The following is a 17,151-nucleotide window of genomic DNA, read 5'->3' as shown; positions in this document are numbered from 1 at the left end:
GTTTGATTACTGCTGTGTTTGTGATATTTCAGTGTGCTTGAAATGCTGCTGTTTACATGTGAAGTGTTTTATTGTTCTCTCAGAAGTGTTGCAGATAAAGGTTACATCTTGATAACAGCTTGCTTTAGTTTGATGCCTTTTCTCTTGTATCATTGCAGTGGAGTTCACATGAATGTGTTGTTCCCTGTAATGATGAAAATTATTTTAGTGCTTTGTCTAGTTGTCACTCGTTCTGTGGGTATTGCCTCAGTCTCTTTCCTGGATAGTGCAGGCTGTTATGTATTGGTTTGATTAATTCAGAGTTCTTTCCCTCATCCATATTTGCAGGGCAGTGCTTGGATAACTAAAATTCTAAACGGACTTGTGTTTGAAACAGAAGAGCAGGGAGTAGTTTCTTTAAGTCTTGTTCCTTGTTTTGCTTGTGTCACACAGTACAGGCATGTAAGTCATAAATTACCCACAGCCTGCTTAGAAAATGTGCAGCTGTTAGAAAATACAAGTGAAAAACAGAGGAAAAAAAAAAAAAGAGAACTGGGGTTTTTATCTAGATTGTGGTTCTCTCTTGGAACATGAAAATTGCATTTAGTTGTCCCTATGAGAAGCCTGTGTGTTTCTGCTCAGCAGTGATCTTTTTTATGATATTTGCTTCTCTCAGTTCTGAGAGTCCTGTGTAGTGCTTTGGGTTGACCACTGCAGAACCAAATGGAACTGATTTCTTAGTGATAGTCCTCAAATTTAGGATCACTTTAGGATCTACTTAAGCATTTACAGTTGTTTCTTGTCACTTAAATGACATGATACCACACTGCTGCTCTCTTCACTGATGTAATAAAGTGATTCTAGACTTACAGGATTTGCCCCATAGTTCCTATTTTATCAAAAATTCCTACTAAGGAGTTGGAGGGTTAGGCTTACCTATTTAGATACTAATGCTTTGAGTCTTGAGTTACCTGAATATGCAGATTTCAGGAATAGCCTTTATTAAAAGAAGTTGAACAATATGACTGAGGCTGGAAAGGGCTTTTTACACTGGAGTTTTTACACTGGACAAAAAGAGTGCTTGGGCCTCTTGATTTTTAACTTGGTGAGACGGGGATAGTTTCTTAAGACTTAAGGTTCTGGGCTCCAGTTCATGGTACCCATAGAGTTTTTCATTATGTCTTTAGCTTTCCTTATCAGTTTCATTTATTTGGTAATTTCTGACATGTATTTGCCTTCTTTCTCTCAATTCGTGGTGGTCTTGAAATGCTTTCCTCTGTTAACTCCCAAGGCAAGAGAACATTAATCTAAATTATTCCCTTTGATGGTTGTAGATGGATTGTTTTTTTGATTGTCCAATACACTTCTTTGGAAGCTGTAATTCAGTTCATGCCTGGCTGCATTTTCTTCCCAGCCATTTTCATTCATTCCTCCCTTTGGGAAATGGAATCTTGAAATAATTAGCTAATTTATTCAGTTTTTTTAACTGTTACTATAACAACTCCTTTTATGTAAGAAAATGCCTTTTCTGAGGAAAAGTAGTTACTGGTTCTTCTGCTGCACAGCTCCCTTATTTTATTCCCTTGTTTGCAGTAGCCATCATGACATTCTGTGCTCATCCTTTTCCCCTCATTGCAGGCAGCCAGACGTGCCGCAGACACAGCCAAAACCTGCCGTTCCTGCTCCTCCAGAAGCAGCTCCTGTTGCCAAATCCTGGGCCAACACCAAGCCAGGGGGACAAGACGGTGAGTGCTGCTCAGGGTGGAGGGGTTCTGCCCTGGAGACCAGGCTGGGGCTGTGCTGGGAGAGACCCCCACACTCAGCAGTCCCCTGAGGCTTGGCCAGGCCAGCTGGGACTGGGGGAAGCTCTGGAAGCAGCATTCCAGGCTGGGAAATGAGCCCATCCCCAGTCACTGGATTTATCAGCTGATTTTTCAGCTTGACTTCCACAAGGCTGGTGTAGTCACCTGTTTTGAATTGACAGGGAAGTGGTGCTGGCACCATAAAATCTTCAGTGTGGCTGAGGTGAGGAGGGCAAATCACTGTCAGTTCTTAGAATACAAACAATTTTGGCGTGGGAAGGAGAGCTTTAAACAGTTTTTGGTCATTCTGATCATAGTTTTGGATCATTTTGTGCAAAGTGCATGTAGTTTTACTTCTGTTTAAACCTGTGAAACAGCAATACTTTTTCCTTCATTTTATAAATTCCTTGGTTATTTTACTATCAAAGTGATCGTGTTTAAGTAGTTTTCTTTCTGGGAAAAACATTAAAGGTGTGGTTTGAGGGTTATTTAACATAATTGGATGAAAGGATGGAAAATTGTTTCCATCAGTGTGACTCTCAGCTTGAGTGTTTTCTCTACAGACAAGAACTAGATATTCAGCAGACTTTTAAAAGTGCTTGTAAAGTGAGAGGTAACTTAAAATTTATCATAATGGAGACAGAGGAATGTGTTTTATTCTGTAAGTTTGAGGCTTGTTTGCTTTCCATTACTATAAAATGGAGTTTAGGCTTTCCTGTGGAAGAATTGAGTTCTTTTCTGAGTACTCATCTTAAAATAATAAAATATCAATACAATGGAGATAATTTTGTAGATATTATATGGAGTTTAACATCACATATCTAATGATTTGGGCCTTTTCTTGTACTGAAAATTAGAAGTGACAGTTCTAAATTCTCCACTTCCTGCTGCTTATTGTTCAGTATTTTGCTGTCAAATATAGAAACTTTTCTTTAAGCTTTTATAGGATTTCTGTGGAATAAAAAAAGAATTAACACTGCTGCAGAGTGATCTGCATAGCAGCCTTCCTGCAGAAGCTGATAAGATCATCTCCATGACACAGGAAACAGTGATTCGGCTCAGTAGCTTCAAAATGCATTTAGCTAATTATTTCATAGTTACCATGGCAGCTCGTGTGCCAAGCCCAGATGGCACCCTCATTTCATTCAATTAATGCAGCACTGGGTTTGCTGTTTCAAGAAGCAGCACTGGATGTGAATTGGCAGCAGCTGCTTGCTGTTGTGGGTTGCAAACTCAGGATCCACCTGTTGTGCTCCTGCTTTCCTGAGCTGCAGTTGGCTCTTAGGACTTCAATTTCTCCAGCTGCCTCGTGCTCTTAAGGAGCCAAAAAAAACTTCGGTAAAACTTGTGGGGCAAGGCTAAATCTTTCTCTCATCCTCTTGGCGGCCATGGAAAAGGGAAAGGCTTATGAAATGCTTCAGCTAAAAGTTGGACTAAATTGCTACCAAAATATCTTTGAATTTTTTAACTTCTTTCTGAGCTGCTGGCTGCCAGTCTGGCTTTTTCAGGTTTAAACACAGTCAAGGAGATCTCTGGTGCTGTTACTTTGCCATTAAAACATTGTTGTTCACTGTGTGAACAGAACAGGCTTGAGCAGAAAGCATTTTTTCAAGATAGATAAAACTCATGAATGTTGCTTGCCACAGGATCTCAGAAGGGTCTCCCTTGCCTGGTTAGTGGGACTGGTTTTCTTTCCCATTGAGCAAGTCATTGGATGTAGCTGCTTGGGAGCAGCAATAGTCCAGTGTCCTTTAAGAAAAAACAAATTATTATGGTCTGTAGTATGTGAAATCAGAATGAAAATTGAAAGAGTTCAAGGAAATTTGTAGACAGAGGGATAAATACTGGTATTTGATGACATGCTTTTACAGAGCACAGAGTAAGGAATTTATCCAGTGTTTAGCTCTTAAAAAAAAGACAAATCAACCAAATAAAGGCCCACTGGGATCCCTGCATTTTATCTTTGTGAATGATTCTTTCAGAGATTGGAGAGAACAGAAGTTTTTGTAGTTGTTAAAAAAAAAGCTCCTTGTAGGGATTGGGGGGTTTTGGACACCATATATTCAGGTCCCTGTTTGTGAGTTTGCCCTCTCCCATAATCCATGTAGCCTTAGAGTAGTCAGTAGTAGAGATAGGTACAGGAACAGGCTGTTGGAATAGAAACCCCAGGCACTCAGATTATTAGTGATTTGGCACAGGAGTGCTGCTGATCTAATAGGTCACTATAAATTATGTGTATGGGGAGGAACTTGGTACAAAGCAGATGCCAGCAAAACCTTCTGACAAGGAAAACAACCTGTAGATGTGGCTTCCATCCCACATGCAACAGAAGGCTTAAATTTCAATCTTGAGTATGATGTTAAGGGTTTTAAAAATCAAAGAATGTCATTCTGTTATTTTTCTCATAATGTAAAAGCTGTGGCCTTTTAAAGTCCTCGAGGTTTCTTACTAGAACAGTAATTAATCATAAATGTGTTTGCAATTACACAGTTTCCCATTCTTGACTATAGCTTTAGAGTGAAAAGAAGGAAATCTTTGTCAGGAAGGAATGGGGAAAAGTGTTTACAGAGCTGAGAGTTTCCAGGTACTCTCTGGGTTAAGTCTTGTTCCATTGTCCATTGTTGCTCTCTAGTGCTTCTGGATTTTTCTCAGCCTCTACAGCTGTGATAGTTGGTCTAGTAAATTTAACAACTTTGGTAGCAAATGTGCACCCTTTATATTACCAGTAAATGATTGTGGCTTTAACTTAAACATTTAACTTTCTTCTTTTAAAGCTTTGATGTTCACTTCTAAAGGATGATCAGGCTTTTCTTGCTTTCTGAACTGTTTGGACTTCAGCAAGTTGTGACTTTCTGAATCTCTTACTGTGCAGGTCCACCTATTCCCATCAATAGTTATTTCCAGCAAGAATTCCCCAGTCTGCCGGCAGCTGGGGATCAGGAAAAGTCAGGCAAAGATAAGGATGCAGCTGAAGATGGATCAGGAGCCAGCCTGCGACCACAGAGTAAGTGTGAGCTCCAAATTGTTGTGAAATTGGATTGGTTTGTGTGGAACTTGCTGCTTGTGCCCTGTGCAGAAGAAACTGGTGAATATGTTGTTTCAATCAGCACACTCCTACTTGGAAGGATTAGCTATCTGGGGCTTTATACTGCTTTTCTGTGTCCCTGGTGTGTGGAAAATTGGGAATTTAATCCTATCACTTCCCATTTTCCCAGTCTACTCAATACTGTAGTTGTGCTCTGAGGATCATTTGCTGTGTCACAGCAGGTGAGATACCTCTTTAAAGAACTCTCCTAGAATTAACTGATTACACAAATGGTAATCAGGGCTGGCCTTAAGTGCTTAGTACTCTTATGAGTGAAGCCTGAAAATTCCTGAAGAGGAAGTTCAGTCTACAGGATGCCAAAAGAGTGGGCTGTGCCTTGAAAGGCATTGGCATCTTCAGCTCCTGGATGCAGTGCTCTGACCAGCTGGATCTGTTTCAGCAGTGAGGGATTAGATCTGGTGAAAGCAACCATAACTGTGCTGGGTTTACATCTCTCGGGAAAGAAATGTGTCATTCTTCCCCAGATCCCTTTAATGGGAAGGTATTTGGGACTCTGCTTGTTACCAGTGGAAAACAAGATTCCTTTCTCCCTCAAAAGTTTGGTTTTGATGAGGTTTGATGGACTGGACGTCCTGCACTGTGGCTGGCAGTGTCATGTGGCAGTGACAAGCACTTTAGAGGGCTTGGGCTCTCAGGGAATCTGTAACTCCTTTCCTTGTTACAGGCCTTGATTTGTTTGCCAGGTCCTGCAGACCAAGATTCTCTTGATTTTGATCTAAAGAATAAATTGTCAGGAAATGGGAGAGATGTCCAGCACCAAGTGAGAGCAGCTACATGTCTGTTCAGCCTCCTGCAGGCAGTTAGTTTTGGTCAGCACTGTACATGCTATATTAAGCCCTTCTTTCCTGTCTGACAGCAGAAAGCTAAATGAACTTGGCAAGTAGTCCCCCTTTAGCAGCTGTGCTTCCCAGCAAAGATAAGTGCAAGAGCTGTAATGGATACTCAGGAGCAGAGTTTAACACTGCTTAAAGAGTTTGTGTCCCTAAAGGAACATTTTTTGCAGCTTGTGTCTCTGAATTTTTGTTGGTCTCCATTGATCTGAGCACTGCTAAGTTTACTCTGGTGGGTTTTTTGTCTTAACCTGTGCTCTGCAGGCAGAAACTGCTAAAAAAATGGAGTGCCTGGCACAAATGATAGGTCATTAAAATCCCTGACTTTCCCTGGACAATTTGCTAGACACTCACAGCACAAGTACAGCCCTTATCACTTCTATGCCATCCTTACCAGGCAAAGATGCAAACCAGACAATACCTGTCTTCATTTGGATATGTACTTGTGCATTACCTTTCTTTTGAGCTGCTTGACAATTTCCTGGTAGGCCTTTGCTGCTTAGGAACCTTGATCTTTGCCTTGACAGCATCTTCACACTGAGTCAACAGTGGCCCACTTAGCACAGCTAAATCTGTTTTCTTTCTCGTGCTGTAATCTGTATCCTTCCTAAATTGCACTGTGTTTTGGAAGGTAGAATGGGACAACTAGAGCAGTCCATAAATTTAGCTCTCACCCTTCAGGAACACAGCTGGACCTAGGGCTGAAGAGGATCAGGAAGCAGCTTCTGTTGATTCTTGAGTGGCCACTGCTTGTTTCAGTAGCAGATAGGAACAGATGTGTCTGCTGTGTCACGAAGAAGTGTGTGGGAACAACGTGTTCTTCACCATCCCTGGCTGGCAATCTGCAATTTAAAGTCTATTCCTGGCTTTTCTTCTGCTGATTCTGTCCATGCAGATGCTACTAGTTGGAGGGATGGGGCTAATAAGAACAAATCTCCCTGTTCTCCAACAGATCAGGAAGCTAAGGCTCTGGGACAAGAAGATGGCAGCGCTACACCCGCAGAAAATGATGGCCAGAAGGCAGGAGACAAGAGGGATGTGCGGTTGCCACAGGTCCCTCAGCCCAAGCTGAATGGCCAGCAGCAGCCACCCATCTCATCCCAGTACAGAGCAATGATGCCTCCTTACGTGAGTGATGCTTGCATGAAGCAACAGGGATTGGCTTTTGGGTGGTGGGATTTCTTACACCCCTTTCTCTCCCCTGCATGGAATTCTTACCAGTTCTGCTGGAAGGGCAGGGTTCAAAGCCAGCACCTCACTGTTGCTGCATGGAGTTTGAACTCGTCAGGAGTTAACAGGAGATTAACACTTCCAGTCACTTCCCTTTGGGTACTTGATGTCACCCACTTGTGATATGAAGCAAACTGTCTTGAGTGAAGAGTCTGGCTTTATTTCCATTACTTCCTTTCATGGTCTCAGTGTACTTAATGCAATGATACTTTTTAATGAATGGTTCCTTTTTAATCCCTTTTTAGATGTTTAATCAATATCCCAGAATGGCGTATCCTCCCTCCATGCAAGGTCCAACTAGATTTCCTAATTCTGAGCCTAGCAGGTAAGAAACCTACATGTGGTGGTGGTTTTTGTCTGGGTGTGAACTCTGTGACTTAATCTTAAAAAGAAATCATTTGCACTGAGTATCTCAATGGTGATTACACATTGCATAAGAACTGACACTGGTCAGTCTCCCAAGTTCTGCTTATGTGGAACAGTGCCGTGTAGTGTCTGGAGTTGGAGAGTTTTGAGAGCTCAACTGCAAAACTTGAGGCAGTTCTGCATATTACAGGGTTTTTGATTGTGAAGAGCAGGAGTCACTTGCAGGAACATCTTTGAAACTTAAACCAGTATTTTGCCCATAAAAGGACTTTTCCATTGTCACAGTGAAAGTAGTCAATTCCTGCTTTTCAGCTTTGATGCTTTCCAAATAAAGTTGAGCTCTGATGCACTACAAAACTTATTTTCCACTTTCCTGTGTGTTTTTCCATAATATGGAGGATGGCTGTGCCCATGCAAGAGTAATTATTTGAATTCTGATAGATACACATGTGGATGAGAGTTCACTGTGCTTGAAACAACAGTGCTGTATATTTCAAATAATGGTCATACAAGTTGACCTTTTCTCTGTCATTTGTGGATAAGTAGTGACTGGCTTTTGTTTGTCTCATTTTTTAGAGGCCCAAGGGGAAGAGGCCCACCCTCATGGTGCTCAGAACCTATTGAACGCCCATCCATTCTTAGTGCTAGTGAGCTCAAAGAGCTTGATAAATTTGATAATCTAGATGCTGAGGCTGATGAAGGCTGGGCAGGTAAGAACACCAGATTAATGGTCTGTTATTTTGTATGCTGAATGTTTCTGAAATATTAATTGAACATTTATTCATGCATCAGGTGCTCAGAGCGAAGTGGATTACACTGAGCAGTTGAATTTCAGTGATGATGATGAGCAAGGAAGCAGTCAGAAGGAGAAGGAAAGTGGGTGAGTTGGTTTTGCCAATTAGATGTGAAATGTCACTTAACTAGACTTTGGAAAGATTAAATTAAATGGGTGCAAGTACTCATTTCAGTAGCACTAATTCCAGTAATTTAATACTATTTTCAATTGACTCCAGTCAGCTGGGTGTGGAGTGGAAATTATCCTAAGAAACACTGAGGCTAGGAGATAAATCACCAAATGCCTATGTGGAGTATGCATTCTGTTTTTATTTCTTTGCACATAGTGATGAGCAAACACCATCAAAAGATTCCCAGAGTCCTGATGGCCAGAAGGAGACAGAAGAACAGACAAATGCCAAGTCTGCCACCCAGGTTTCCACAGCAGCAGCCAAAGGGCCTTACAGCAAAAGCTCTCAGCTTGATCAGGTTTGTGAGCTCTTCAGCTCCTGTGGCAACAGCCTTGTCAGGAGAGCTCTGACTGAGGTGTCTTTCCAAACTGTCAGGTCAATTAAGGTCATGAACATGAAGGAAGGCATTAGCTGCTGAAAGCATTATCTGAGCTGTGCTGACTGATCAGGTGCTGCTCAGACAACTTAGCTGCCTCTGGTTGCAGCACAGAAATAGCATGGCTTTATGTAGTGTGTCCTGCCCCACACCCCTGAGGGGTGAGAGCTCTTGCATCAGGCAGTGGGGCTCAGCTGATGGGCTCAGTACTCGTCTGTCCACCTGGAACTGAATGAAGCCTTTCTGGTGTGTTATCAGGTTTTCCACTGGATAAATAGCCCACACAATTTTCTAGGATATGGGGATTTTTTTACTATTATGGTCCACTTTCTGCAGTGCAGCTTAGCTGTAATGTGAGTTCACTTATCATGCTAATGGATATTATACAGACCATGTAGAATTCATCAGCTCAGCCATTTTTGGTTTCCTCTAGGAGAGGAATATTGCCATCCTCCTCAATTTATGCCTGCTACAGCCTTATTTCCACCACCCCCCCCCCCGCCCCAAGGAAAAGCTACTGTTGGTTTTGAAAATTTCCCAGAAATATTTTCTATTCATGCCAGTAATAAGGAAGATAGGAAATATGGGATTGGTTTTACTGCACTTTCTCTCTGTATTAAAGATCACACTGTTCTTTAAGGTTTGATGCTTCATTGAATCTAAGGAAAAATGGTACAGGAGCATAAATTGTTCAGCTCTCAGTACTTAAAAGTGAAAGTGTTTCTGCCCTTGTTTCGCATGCAGATTTGTGTTGAATGCAGATGCCTAATTAGGTGTAGTATCTTAATGCAGTAGAAAGCAGTAAATCTAAAATTCTTCAGCTTGGCTGTGGTTAGAATCTTGCTGAACCCTGGTACTTGTGTTTAACCCAACAGGATCGAGGTCCACCACAGCCTTCTATACATGAAAGAGGTGGCCCTGCTCCTCCTCCAAAATCTATTCTACCACCGGTAAGAAAGATTAGAATTGTCCTTATTTCCTTGAGTTAAATTCTTTAATGCTGTATTGGAGGGATTTAGACAAAGAAAACTAAAAATATGCTTCACATAATGACAGACCTTTTCTTTAACGAGTAAAATGATCATAGTGCCTGGGGCTGGCAGGAATGGGACCCCAACACAGCCACTCTGCGTTGTATAAAGCTGAATTTTGAGAGCTTTTAGTTAGCCAGCCCCACTTGGGAACTGGAGAGGACAGGCACATGGGAACAGTGCTGGAGGGAGGGCTGCCAAGACAGGAGATGAAGTCCCAAATGAAATGTGAACTAAAATCTCTCTTATCCTGAGCTACCTTGAAATTCCTTGGCTCCTTGAGGGGCTTTTGTCTGAGATTTAGAGCAGCCTGTAACCAAATCTAAAATATGTTTGTGATCTTCACTGTCGCTTTGCCTTGATGGTGATGGGGAGGAGAGCTGGCATGAGGCCAAATGATTCTCTGCCTTTCCTTTCTGAGCTCAGGTTGTGAGAGTCTCAACCAGATCAGGAAGGTGGGGACTGGCTTTTTCTTCCAAGTCTTGCTTCTTAAAGATGCCGTGCAGATACACATGTGTTGACAAATAGTTAAAATGTAGTATTTCAGCCGGGTGCTTATGTAACACCTGACTCATTTCTCTCCTTGCAGCACCCTCCTCCCCCTGATCGCCAGATGGGCAGGCAGGGACCCTTTCCCCCTAAACCAGTACCAGATGAAGATGAAATCTGGAAGCAGAGGAGAAGGCAGCAGTCAGAGATATCTGCTGCAGTGGAGCGAGCCCGTAAGCGGCGAGAAGAGGAAGAGAGGAGAATGGAAGAGCAGCGCAAAGCAGCCTGTGCTGAAAAGCTCAAACGGTTAAACGAGAAATTCGGCTGCGTGACAAAACCCTCCCGGGAAGACCCTCTGAAAGAGAGAGAGAGGGAGAGGGAAAGAGAAAGGGAGAGGGAACGGGAGAGGGAGAGGGAAAAAGAGAGGGAGCGGGAGAGGGAGCGAGAAAAAGAGAGGGAGAAGGAAAAGGAGAAAGAGAGGGAAAGGGAGAAGGAGAAGGAAAAGGAAAAAGAGGAAAGAGAAAAACTGGAGAAGGCAAAAGAACAAGAAGTGGAGAAAGAGAAAGAAAAAGAGGTGGAGAAAGAAGAGAAGGAGAATGAGAAAGAGAAAGAAGAAGAGAAACCAGCACATGAGGTTCCTGAGCCTGTAGAACCTGTGGCAACACCTGTAGTAGAAAAACAAGAAAGTGAAACCAAGAGTAACAAGGAAGAAAAAGGTATGCTTGCACGCAAGTAGGAGTTGTCTTTTTAAAGCTGAGTCACAGAGCATAGCTGTTGTCTAGAAGTCTCATTTGCATACCTAATTAACCTAGTGCATCTAGACCAATTATTTTCCTGGCTGATAACTGTCCTTTGAGCTAAGCCTGTTTGCCCAGCTCAAAAGATTAGGGAGAAAAATGGCTTCTGTGATTTAGGCTGGACTTCGAGGAATACAGAAAGAACAACTGGCTTTCTTCTCTTCCTAAAGAAGGGTCAGCCACCCATGTTGCTTAAGCAGTGCAAATTATTTCAGCTATTCTTTTCTTTCCGCAAGCCCAGAGAAGTAGACACAAAGGGCACGTATTTAAATGTGGTTCATTTTTTGTACTGAAACTTGAATGCCATGAGAAGTTTGTTAGACTATGCTTGGTGAGGTTGTATTGTATTGAAATGGATAAAATTGATTCTAAAACCAAACCTTAGTTCATGAAAAAAAGTTGATCCAAATGCAATACTGTGTCATTGATACAGCACTTCTTAAATCACATAATAGCTGCAACCTAAATGCCAGTGGTTGGTTTCTCAAAGTATTTAAATTGAAAAAAGACAGAAGTGTATTAACAGCAGTTACTCTGTTTTGAGAGGTTGTCCTTGACTTTTTGTGCCTTTGCTGGTTTTGGAAACTGAGACTGTGAAATTAGAGAAGGCAGGCATTTTAGAACATTCTTTAGCTGACATTATGGTAAAATTGTCAGTTTGAAGATTGTCTGTTGTCTCACATAGGTGGGTTTTTTGTTGGTTTATTTCAGAAGATCAAGCAGTCTTTACTCGACAAGACAGTGGTCGGAATGAGAAAGAGGTTTCACAGGTGACTCATGAGAATGAGCCAGACTCAGGATCTCAGCCTCGTCCTGCTGTTTCCTCGGGCTATTCTAAGCAGTTCCAGAAGTCATTACCACCAAGATTTCAGAGGCAGCAGGTAACAAAGCACTTCATTAAAAGGAGGCTCATTTAAAGAATGCTGTATTCTGCCTCATTCTGAAGAAAGTGACCATAGGAGTTTCAGAAATCCTGAGTTTTTGATTTCAAGCTTCTAGAAAATGGTATTGGCAGGAATTGCTCTGCCTGAAACACTTCTTGTCACTTGTATGGTCTGTAAGTGAGCAGAAGGCAAGAGAGGCTTTAAAGCTGGCCCACAATGGCATTGCCCTGGGCTTGCCTGTGGAACCTGAAGTCTGATGATTATTTCTGCAGCTTTTCTTAAAAGGCTGTGACACAGATGGACTTGGGTACTGTGGTCTGAGGAGCACTTTTCATTAATGACATGCACAAAGTATAGGTTGTTCTGTGTCTCAGCTGCACACCAGTTAAGCTGTAGCTGTTGTAAATTGTCCAGTCTGTTTTCTCCCTTTGCATGTTTACAATTAACTTTCAAAATACTTGCTGTCCTGGAGACAATTATGCTTGTTTTTTCCAAGGGTTATTAGAGCTGTGCTCAAGTCTTCATCTTACCAAGAAGTCCTGTAATACTGGTTTTTGATCTGCAGGAGCAAATGAAACAGCAGCAGTGGCAGCAACAGCAGCAAGGTGTCCTTCCACAGTCTGCTCCCTCCCAGCCTTCCAGTGGCCCTGTCCCACCACCCCAGCACAGACCCCTTTACCAGCCCATGCAGCCCCATCCCCAGCATTTGGCTTCCATGGGCTTTGACCCCCGCTGGCTCATGATGCAATCCTACATGGACCCACGGATGATGTCTGGAAGACCTGCCATGGATATGCCTCCTATTCATCCAGGTAAAGCTGGAAACATTTTTTGGCTGTTGAATCTACTTGGTTTTGAAGTAGAAACCACACTTTCTTTAGTGAATGGGTGGGTTTTTAAGAAGAAATCTACGTTATTTTATTGTTAGAGACAGAATAGATGGTAGTCATATGTGACTAAAATTGTAGTCCTAAAAGAATGTATAGCTTTGACTACAAAGTAAAATCCAAGTTGTCACACTGCAGGCATGTGAATGACAGTTAGGATGATTGAGAATGTCAGCATAAGCCTTTTGTTACAGACAGAAAGCTGGCAAGAGTTAGGTTGAAATGAGAAAAATTGTATTTAACATTTGTGTTTCATTACATCTTAGCACTTGGCATGACATTGCTTCTTTAAAAAAAATCCCATGAAACTTTGCTATTTTTACATTACATATTAACAGCTCCAGAGTCTTAATAAAATTGTGGTTTCAGATTCTTGACCCTAAAAAGTCCTTTCTAATTTGTGGAATAGCCATCTGATTTGCAGTTAGGAAAGCTCTTGGGCATAAATAATCAAGTCTGTTGTGTGATGTAATGGAGATACCTGCCCATCTAAAGAGCAAGGGAAAGGGTATCCCCAGTGGGTGCAAGGAATGAATGGAGGAAATAGCAGGCTAAGCAGAGATAGTGAAAACTACAGAGTTTCTTTGAATTGGTGTGAGGGAAAAAGCTGGAATAATAGAGTATTAAAAACTGCCTGTGCATGCACTCATCTTGATTTTTGCCATTCAGATGTTACAGCAGAAACTCCATCCATGAGTTTAGGGGTCCACAGGCCTGATTCTTCCCATTATAGTGAAAGAAGACAGCCTTTTCCTTTTGGTGGGACATGGGATACAAGTGTTGAGTGTGATTTAGGCAATCTGGGGTCAGCTGGCAGGGAATAGACATTTGGTTTCAACACAGACAAAGGGAAGGAGATTGGAGGAGAGAGAATAGCATTCCTTGGTACCTCCTGACAGGCTTTGTTTGTATTGAGGTCGGTTTCTTTGCTGATGCTAAATAAGTTTCAATTGTTGAACTTCACTGTGCCACAGGAATTATGCCTCCCAAGCCACTGATGAGAAGAGAGCAGCTGGAGGGCTCAGCAGCTGGGTCCGATTCGTTCGAGCACATGGCTCGCTCTGCGAGGGAGCACAGCGTGCCCCTGTCAGAGCCGCGCATGATGTGGGGCTCAGACCCCTACCCCCACGCAGAATCTCAGCAGTCCACTTCTCCTCCCAAGGTCTTAGAAGAGCCTGATGATTTGAGGTAAGCCTCAGTTGTGCCACTCTCCAAGCCACACAGGTTGTAAAATGCAGTTTTGACTGACTGGGTTGTAGTTTCACACAGCACTTGAAAGGAAGAGTTGTGACTGGGGGATGCAGAGTTGCTTGGTGCTGTTGTACCAAACAGAAGACATGCCTGCTCTGTAGATAATTAGAAAGACAATTTACTCCTTGTTTAGGATCATTAGCCTAAATGAATGGTGACTGCCAGAATATTTTGAATTTGCAGTTCTGTAGAACTGCATTCCTGCAGTGTTCTCTGTTCTCCCTGTTTTAGAGAACTTTTGTCCAATTTGTATTTGTTTCAAAAATGGTGTGTTAAGTACAAGTGGTATTAAGCAAAAGTCCCTTTTTGGCCTTTACTCCATGGTGAATGATCAGGGTTTTCCTCTGCTTCTTAGTAGTAGTCAGAAATTATTTTTGCTCTGCTGCTGTCTGGATAATAGTTGGCAGCTCCATTAAAAATTATTTCCTATTATTTCCCAGAGCCAACATGGATCCTTAATAGAAAATAATATTATTTGAGTAATTATGTATGAATAAACTTTTCCCCCCCTCATGCTAATGCTCTTAATTGCTTTGTGCTTAGGTCTGAGGCACACTTGGAGCAAGACCGAGTTGCTGTCCCTGCCAGTGCTTATCCTGTAGAACACAACCAGTTGGACTCTCATCCAAAGACAGAATTTTTCAGAGAATCAGGAGAGGTAGAGGTACAGAAGTTTCCAAGCAGGCCTTTGGAAGATGTACAACCTCTCCAAACTGACACACCTAATACAGCAGTTAATTTTGAAGGAGTGAGTGAGAAGGTCACACGTAGTTCTCCAGAAGAATTGGTGCCTGTGGGGGAAAGTCACTCTTCATTAAAAAGAAGCATTTCCCATGGTTCAAGTCACTCTCTAAAATCAGAAGAGCAGAGGAGTGAAACAGCAGCAAATATCCCTAAATTAAGTAACAGAGAGACAAAGGAGACAATTGAGAGACTTGAGATTAAACCAAAAAAAGAAATTTTGATCACTAATAGAACATCAGAAGGACCAAAACCTGAGAAAACTTTCAAACCTAAGTCTGAAACAAGATGGGGTCCTAGGCCAGGTTACGGCAGGCGAGACGAAGGTGGCGATAGGCCAGTGAGGAGATCGGGTCCTATTAAGAAACCTGTGCTTAGGGATATGAAGGAAGAGCGTGAACAGAGAGAAGAGCGTGAGCAGAGAAAGGAGAAGGAAGGAGAAAAGACAGCTAGTGAAAAACCAGGCAAGCCTGAAAAAAGTGACAAAAAGGAAGCACCTCAAGTGCCACCGTCTCAGGCCGAGCCCGAGAGATCTGCCTCCAGCAGCGCTCCTCTGGCTAAGAAGATAACCCAGGATGCTGCCCCAGCACCAGCAAGCCAGGAGAGCAGTCAGCCTGAGGCAGCAGCTAAAGCTGTGGTGCAGCCCCCTGCCCCTGCAGTCCAGCAGCAGCTCCCAGCTGCCCAGCCAGCCACTGGGCAGCTGCCCCCGGCCATCCCGCAGCCTCTGGCCGCCCCACCGGCTGCTCAGCCCCCGCCCCACGCACAGCCCCCCGCTCCCCCCAGCAAGGAGGACAAGCAGGCTGAGAAGGTGCTGAGCAAGGAGGTGCTGGAGAAACCACGCCTAGAAACCAGGCCAGTGAAAAGAGAGCCTGGCTTACCACCTAGGACATACTGGAAAGAGGCCAGGGATAGGGACTGGTTCCCAGATCAGGGCTACAGAGGCAGAGGTCGTGGCGAGTATTACTCTAGGGGCCGTAGCTACAGGGGTTCTTACGGGGGACGTGGTCGGGGCAGTAGAGGCCATAACAGAGAGTACCCACACTACAGAGATCCTAAGCCTAGATCAGAGCATGTGCCTTCAGGGCCTGTTAGGCAGAGAGAAGAGAGTGAAACTCGTAGTGAGAGTTCTGACTTTGAAGTGATCCCGAAACGGCGGCGCCAGCACGGCTCGGAGACAGATTCTGACAGCGAAGTGCACGAGAGCGCGAGTGACACCCTGCTCTCAGACAAAGACAGCATCATCAAGGGCAAGCACCCAAAAAGAGAAGAAAGAGCTGATGGCAAGAAGCCTCCAAAGCCTCTGTCCTTCAAACCTGAGAATAATATCAGAGTAGACAACAGATCCCTAGAAAAAACATACATCAGAGATTATGAGAACAAGCCCAAACCAGGATTTCTTCCTAAAGGAGAGCCTTCTAGGCGAGGCCGAGGGGGAATGTACCGACGTGGCGGCAGGGATCCCGGGGGACGTCCTCCACGTCCCTCCACAATAAGGAGACCGGCCTACAGGGACAACCAGTGGAACCCCAGGCAAACAGAGATCATTAAACCAGAAGATGGGGAGCCTCCAAGAAGAAATGAGCATTATGGTCCTATACCAATTGATAAAAGACCTCCAAAATTTGAGAGAAAGTTTGATCCAAACAGAGAGAGGCCACGAAGACAGAGGCCTGCCCGGCCTCCAAGGCAGGATAAGCCACCACGCTTCAGGCGCCTAAAAGAGAGAGAGGCAGCATCCAAGATCAGTGAGGTGGTGACCAGCTCCACAACCAGTGCCACAGTCAATAATGCAGTCAATGAGCCCTCCAACCCTGCTCTGGACGTGTCAGGAAGTAAGACACCAGACTTGTCCAACCAGAATTCTTCAGACCAGGCCAATGAAGAGTGGGAAACAGCCTCAGAAAGCAGTGACTTCAATGAGAGGCGGGAAAGGGATGAGAAGAAAACAGCAGATGCAGCAGCACAGGTTGCTGCAAAGGCAGGAGAAAACGCTGGAGCTCCAAAAAGGGAAATAGCCAAGAGAAGCTTCTCTAGTCAGCGGCCTGGAATAGACCGTCAGAACCGACGTGGCAACAACGGGCCAGCCAAGCCAGGGAGGAATTTCTCAGGGCCCCGGAGTGAAAGGCGGAGTGGTCCTCCTCCCAGAAGTGGAAAAAGAGGGTGAGTACCCAGCCCCTGGGAGGATGCACACAGGGTGATGGTCTTCTGTTGTCCTCTTGTGGCTTGAAACCATCAGCAGTTAGTTTAGATCCACAGAGTGGTGGAAAAGACACTGCTATGTGCACCCGTGGGTCTGTGCTTCCTGTTTTTTCTGTTCATACACAAATGCCAGGAACCTGAAGCTGAGATTATTCTTGTATGCACAATGTTAAAAAAGCCTAATTTAAAAAAAAATGCAGTGCTGTTTCTGAGTTGAG

The 17,151-nt window shown here is 43.6% G+C and overlaps 1 protein-coding gene across 15 annotated transcripts in view; it reads left to right on the top strand.

Annotated features, from left to right (window-relative positions):
* The window catches only part of PRRC2C (proline rich coiled-coil 2C), a 68,252-nt gene that overhangs the window by 18,984 nt on the left and 32,117 nt on the right, over positions 1-17,151 (top strand). For all 15 annotated transcript variants that reach the window (XM_056497995.1, XM_056498001.1, XM_056498012.1 and 12 more), the window contains exons 4-16: positions 1,618-1,724; positions 4,654-4,785; positions 6,670-6,845; positions 7,193-7,272; positions 7,890-8,023; positions 8,106-8,193; positions 8,435-8,576; positions 9,530-9,604; positions 10,275-10,890; positions 11,683-11,852; positions 12,421-12,667; positions 13,717-13,930; positions 14,537-16,894. In XM_056497995.1, the coding sequence (XP_056353970.1) occupies positions 1,618-1,724; positions 4,654-4,785; positions 6,670-6,845; positions 7,193-7,272; positions 7,890-8,023; positions 8,106-8,193; positions 8,435-8,576; positions 9,530-9,604; positions 10,275-10,890; positions 11,683-11,852; positions 12,421-12,667; positions 13,717-13,930; positions 14,537-16,894 (4,539 nt within the window). The remainder of the gene's footprint in view (positions 1-1,617; positions 1,725-4,653; positions 4,786-6,669; positions 6,846-7,192; positions 7,273-7,889; positions 8,024-8,105; positions 8,194-8,434; positions 8,577-9,529; positions 9,605-10,274; positions 10,891-11,682; positions 11,853-12,420; positions 12,668-13,716; positions 13,931-14,536; positions 16,895-17,151) is intronic.

The sequence above is a fragment of the Oenanthe melanoleuca genome, chromosome 8 (genome assembly GCF_029582105.1).
Source record: "Oenanthe melanoleuca isolate GR-GAL-2019-014 chromosome 8, OMel1.0, whole genome shotgun sequence".
Taxonomy (NCBI): domain Eukaryota; kingdom Metazoa; phylum Chordata; class Aves; order Passeriformes; family Muscicapidae; genus Oenanthe; species Oenanthe melanoleuca.
Note: the sequence above shows the minus strand (reverse complement) of the source record. Positions and strands in the feature narration are given on the sequence as shown.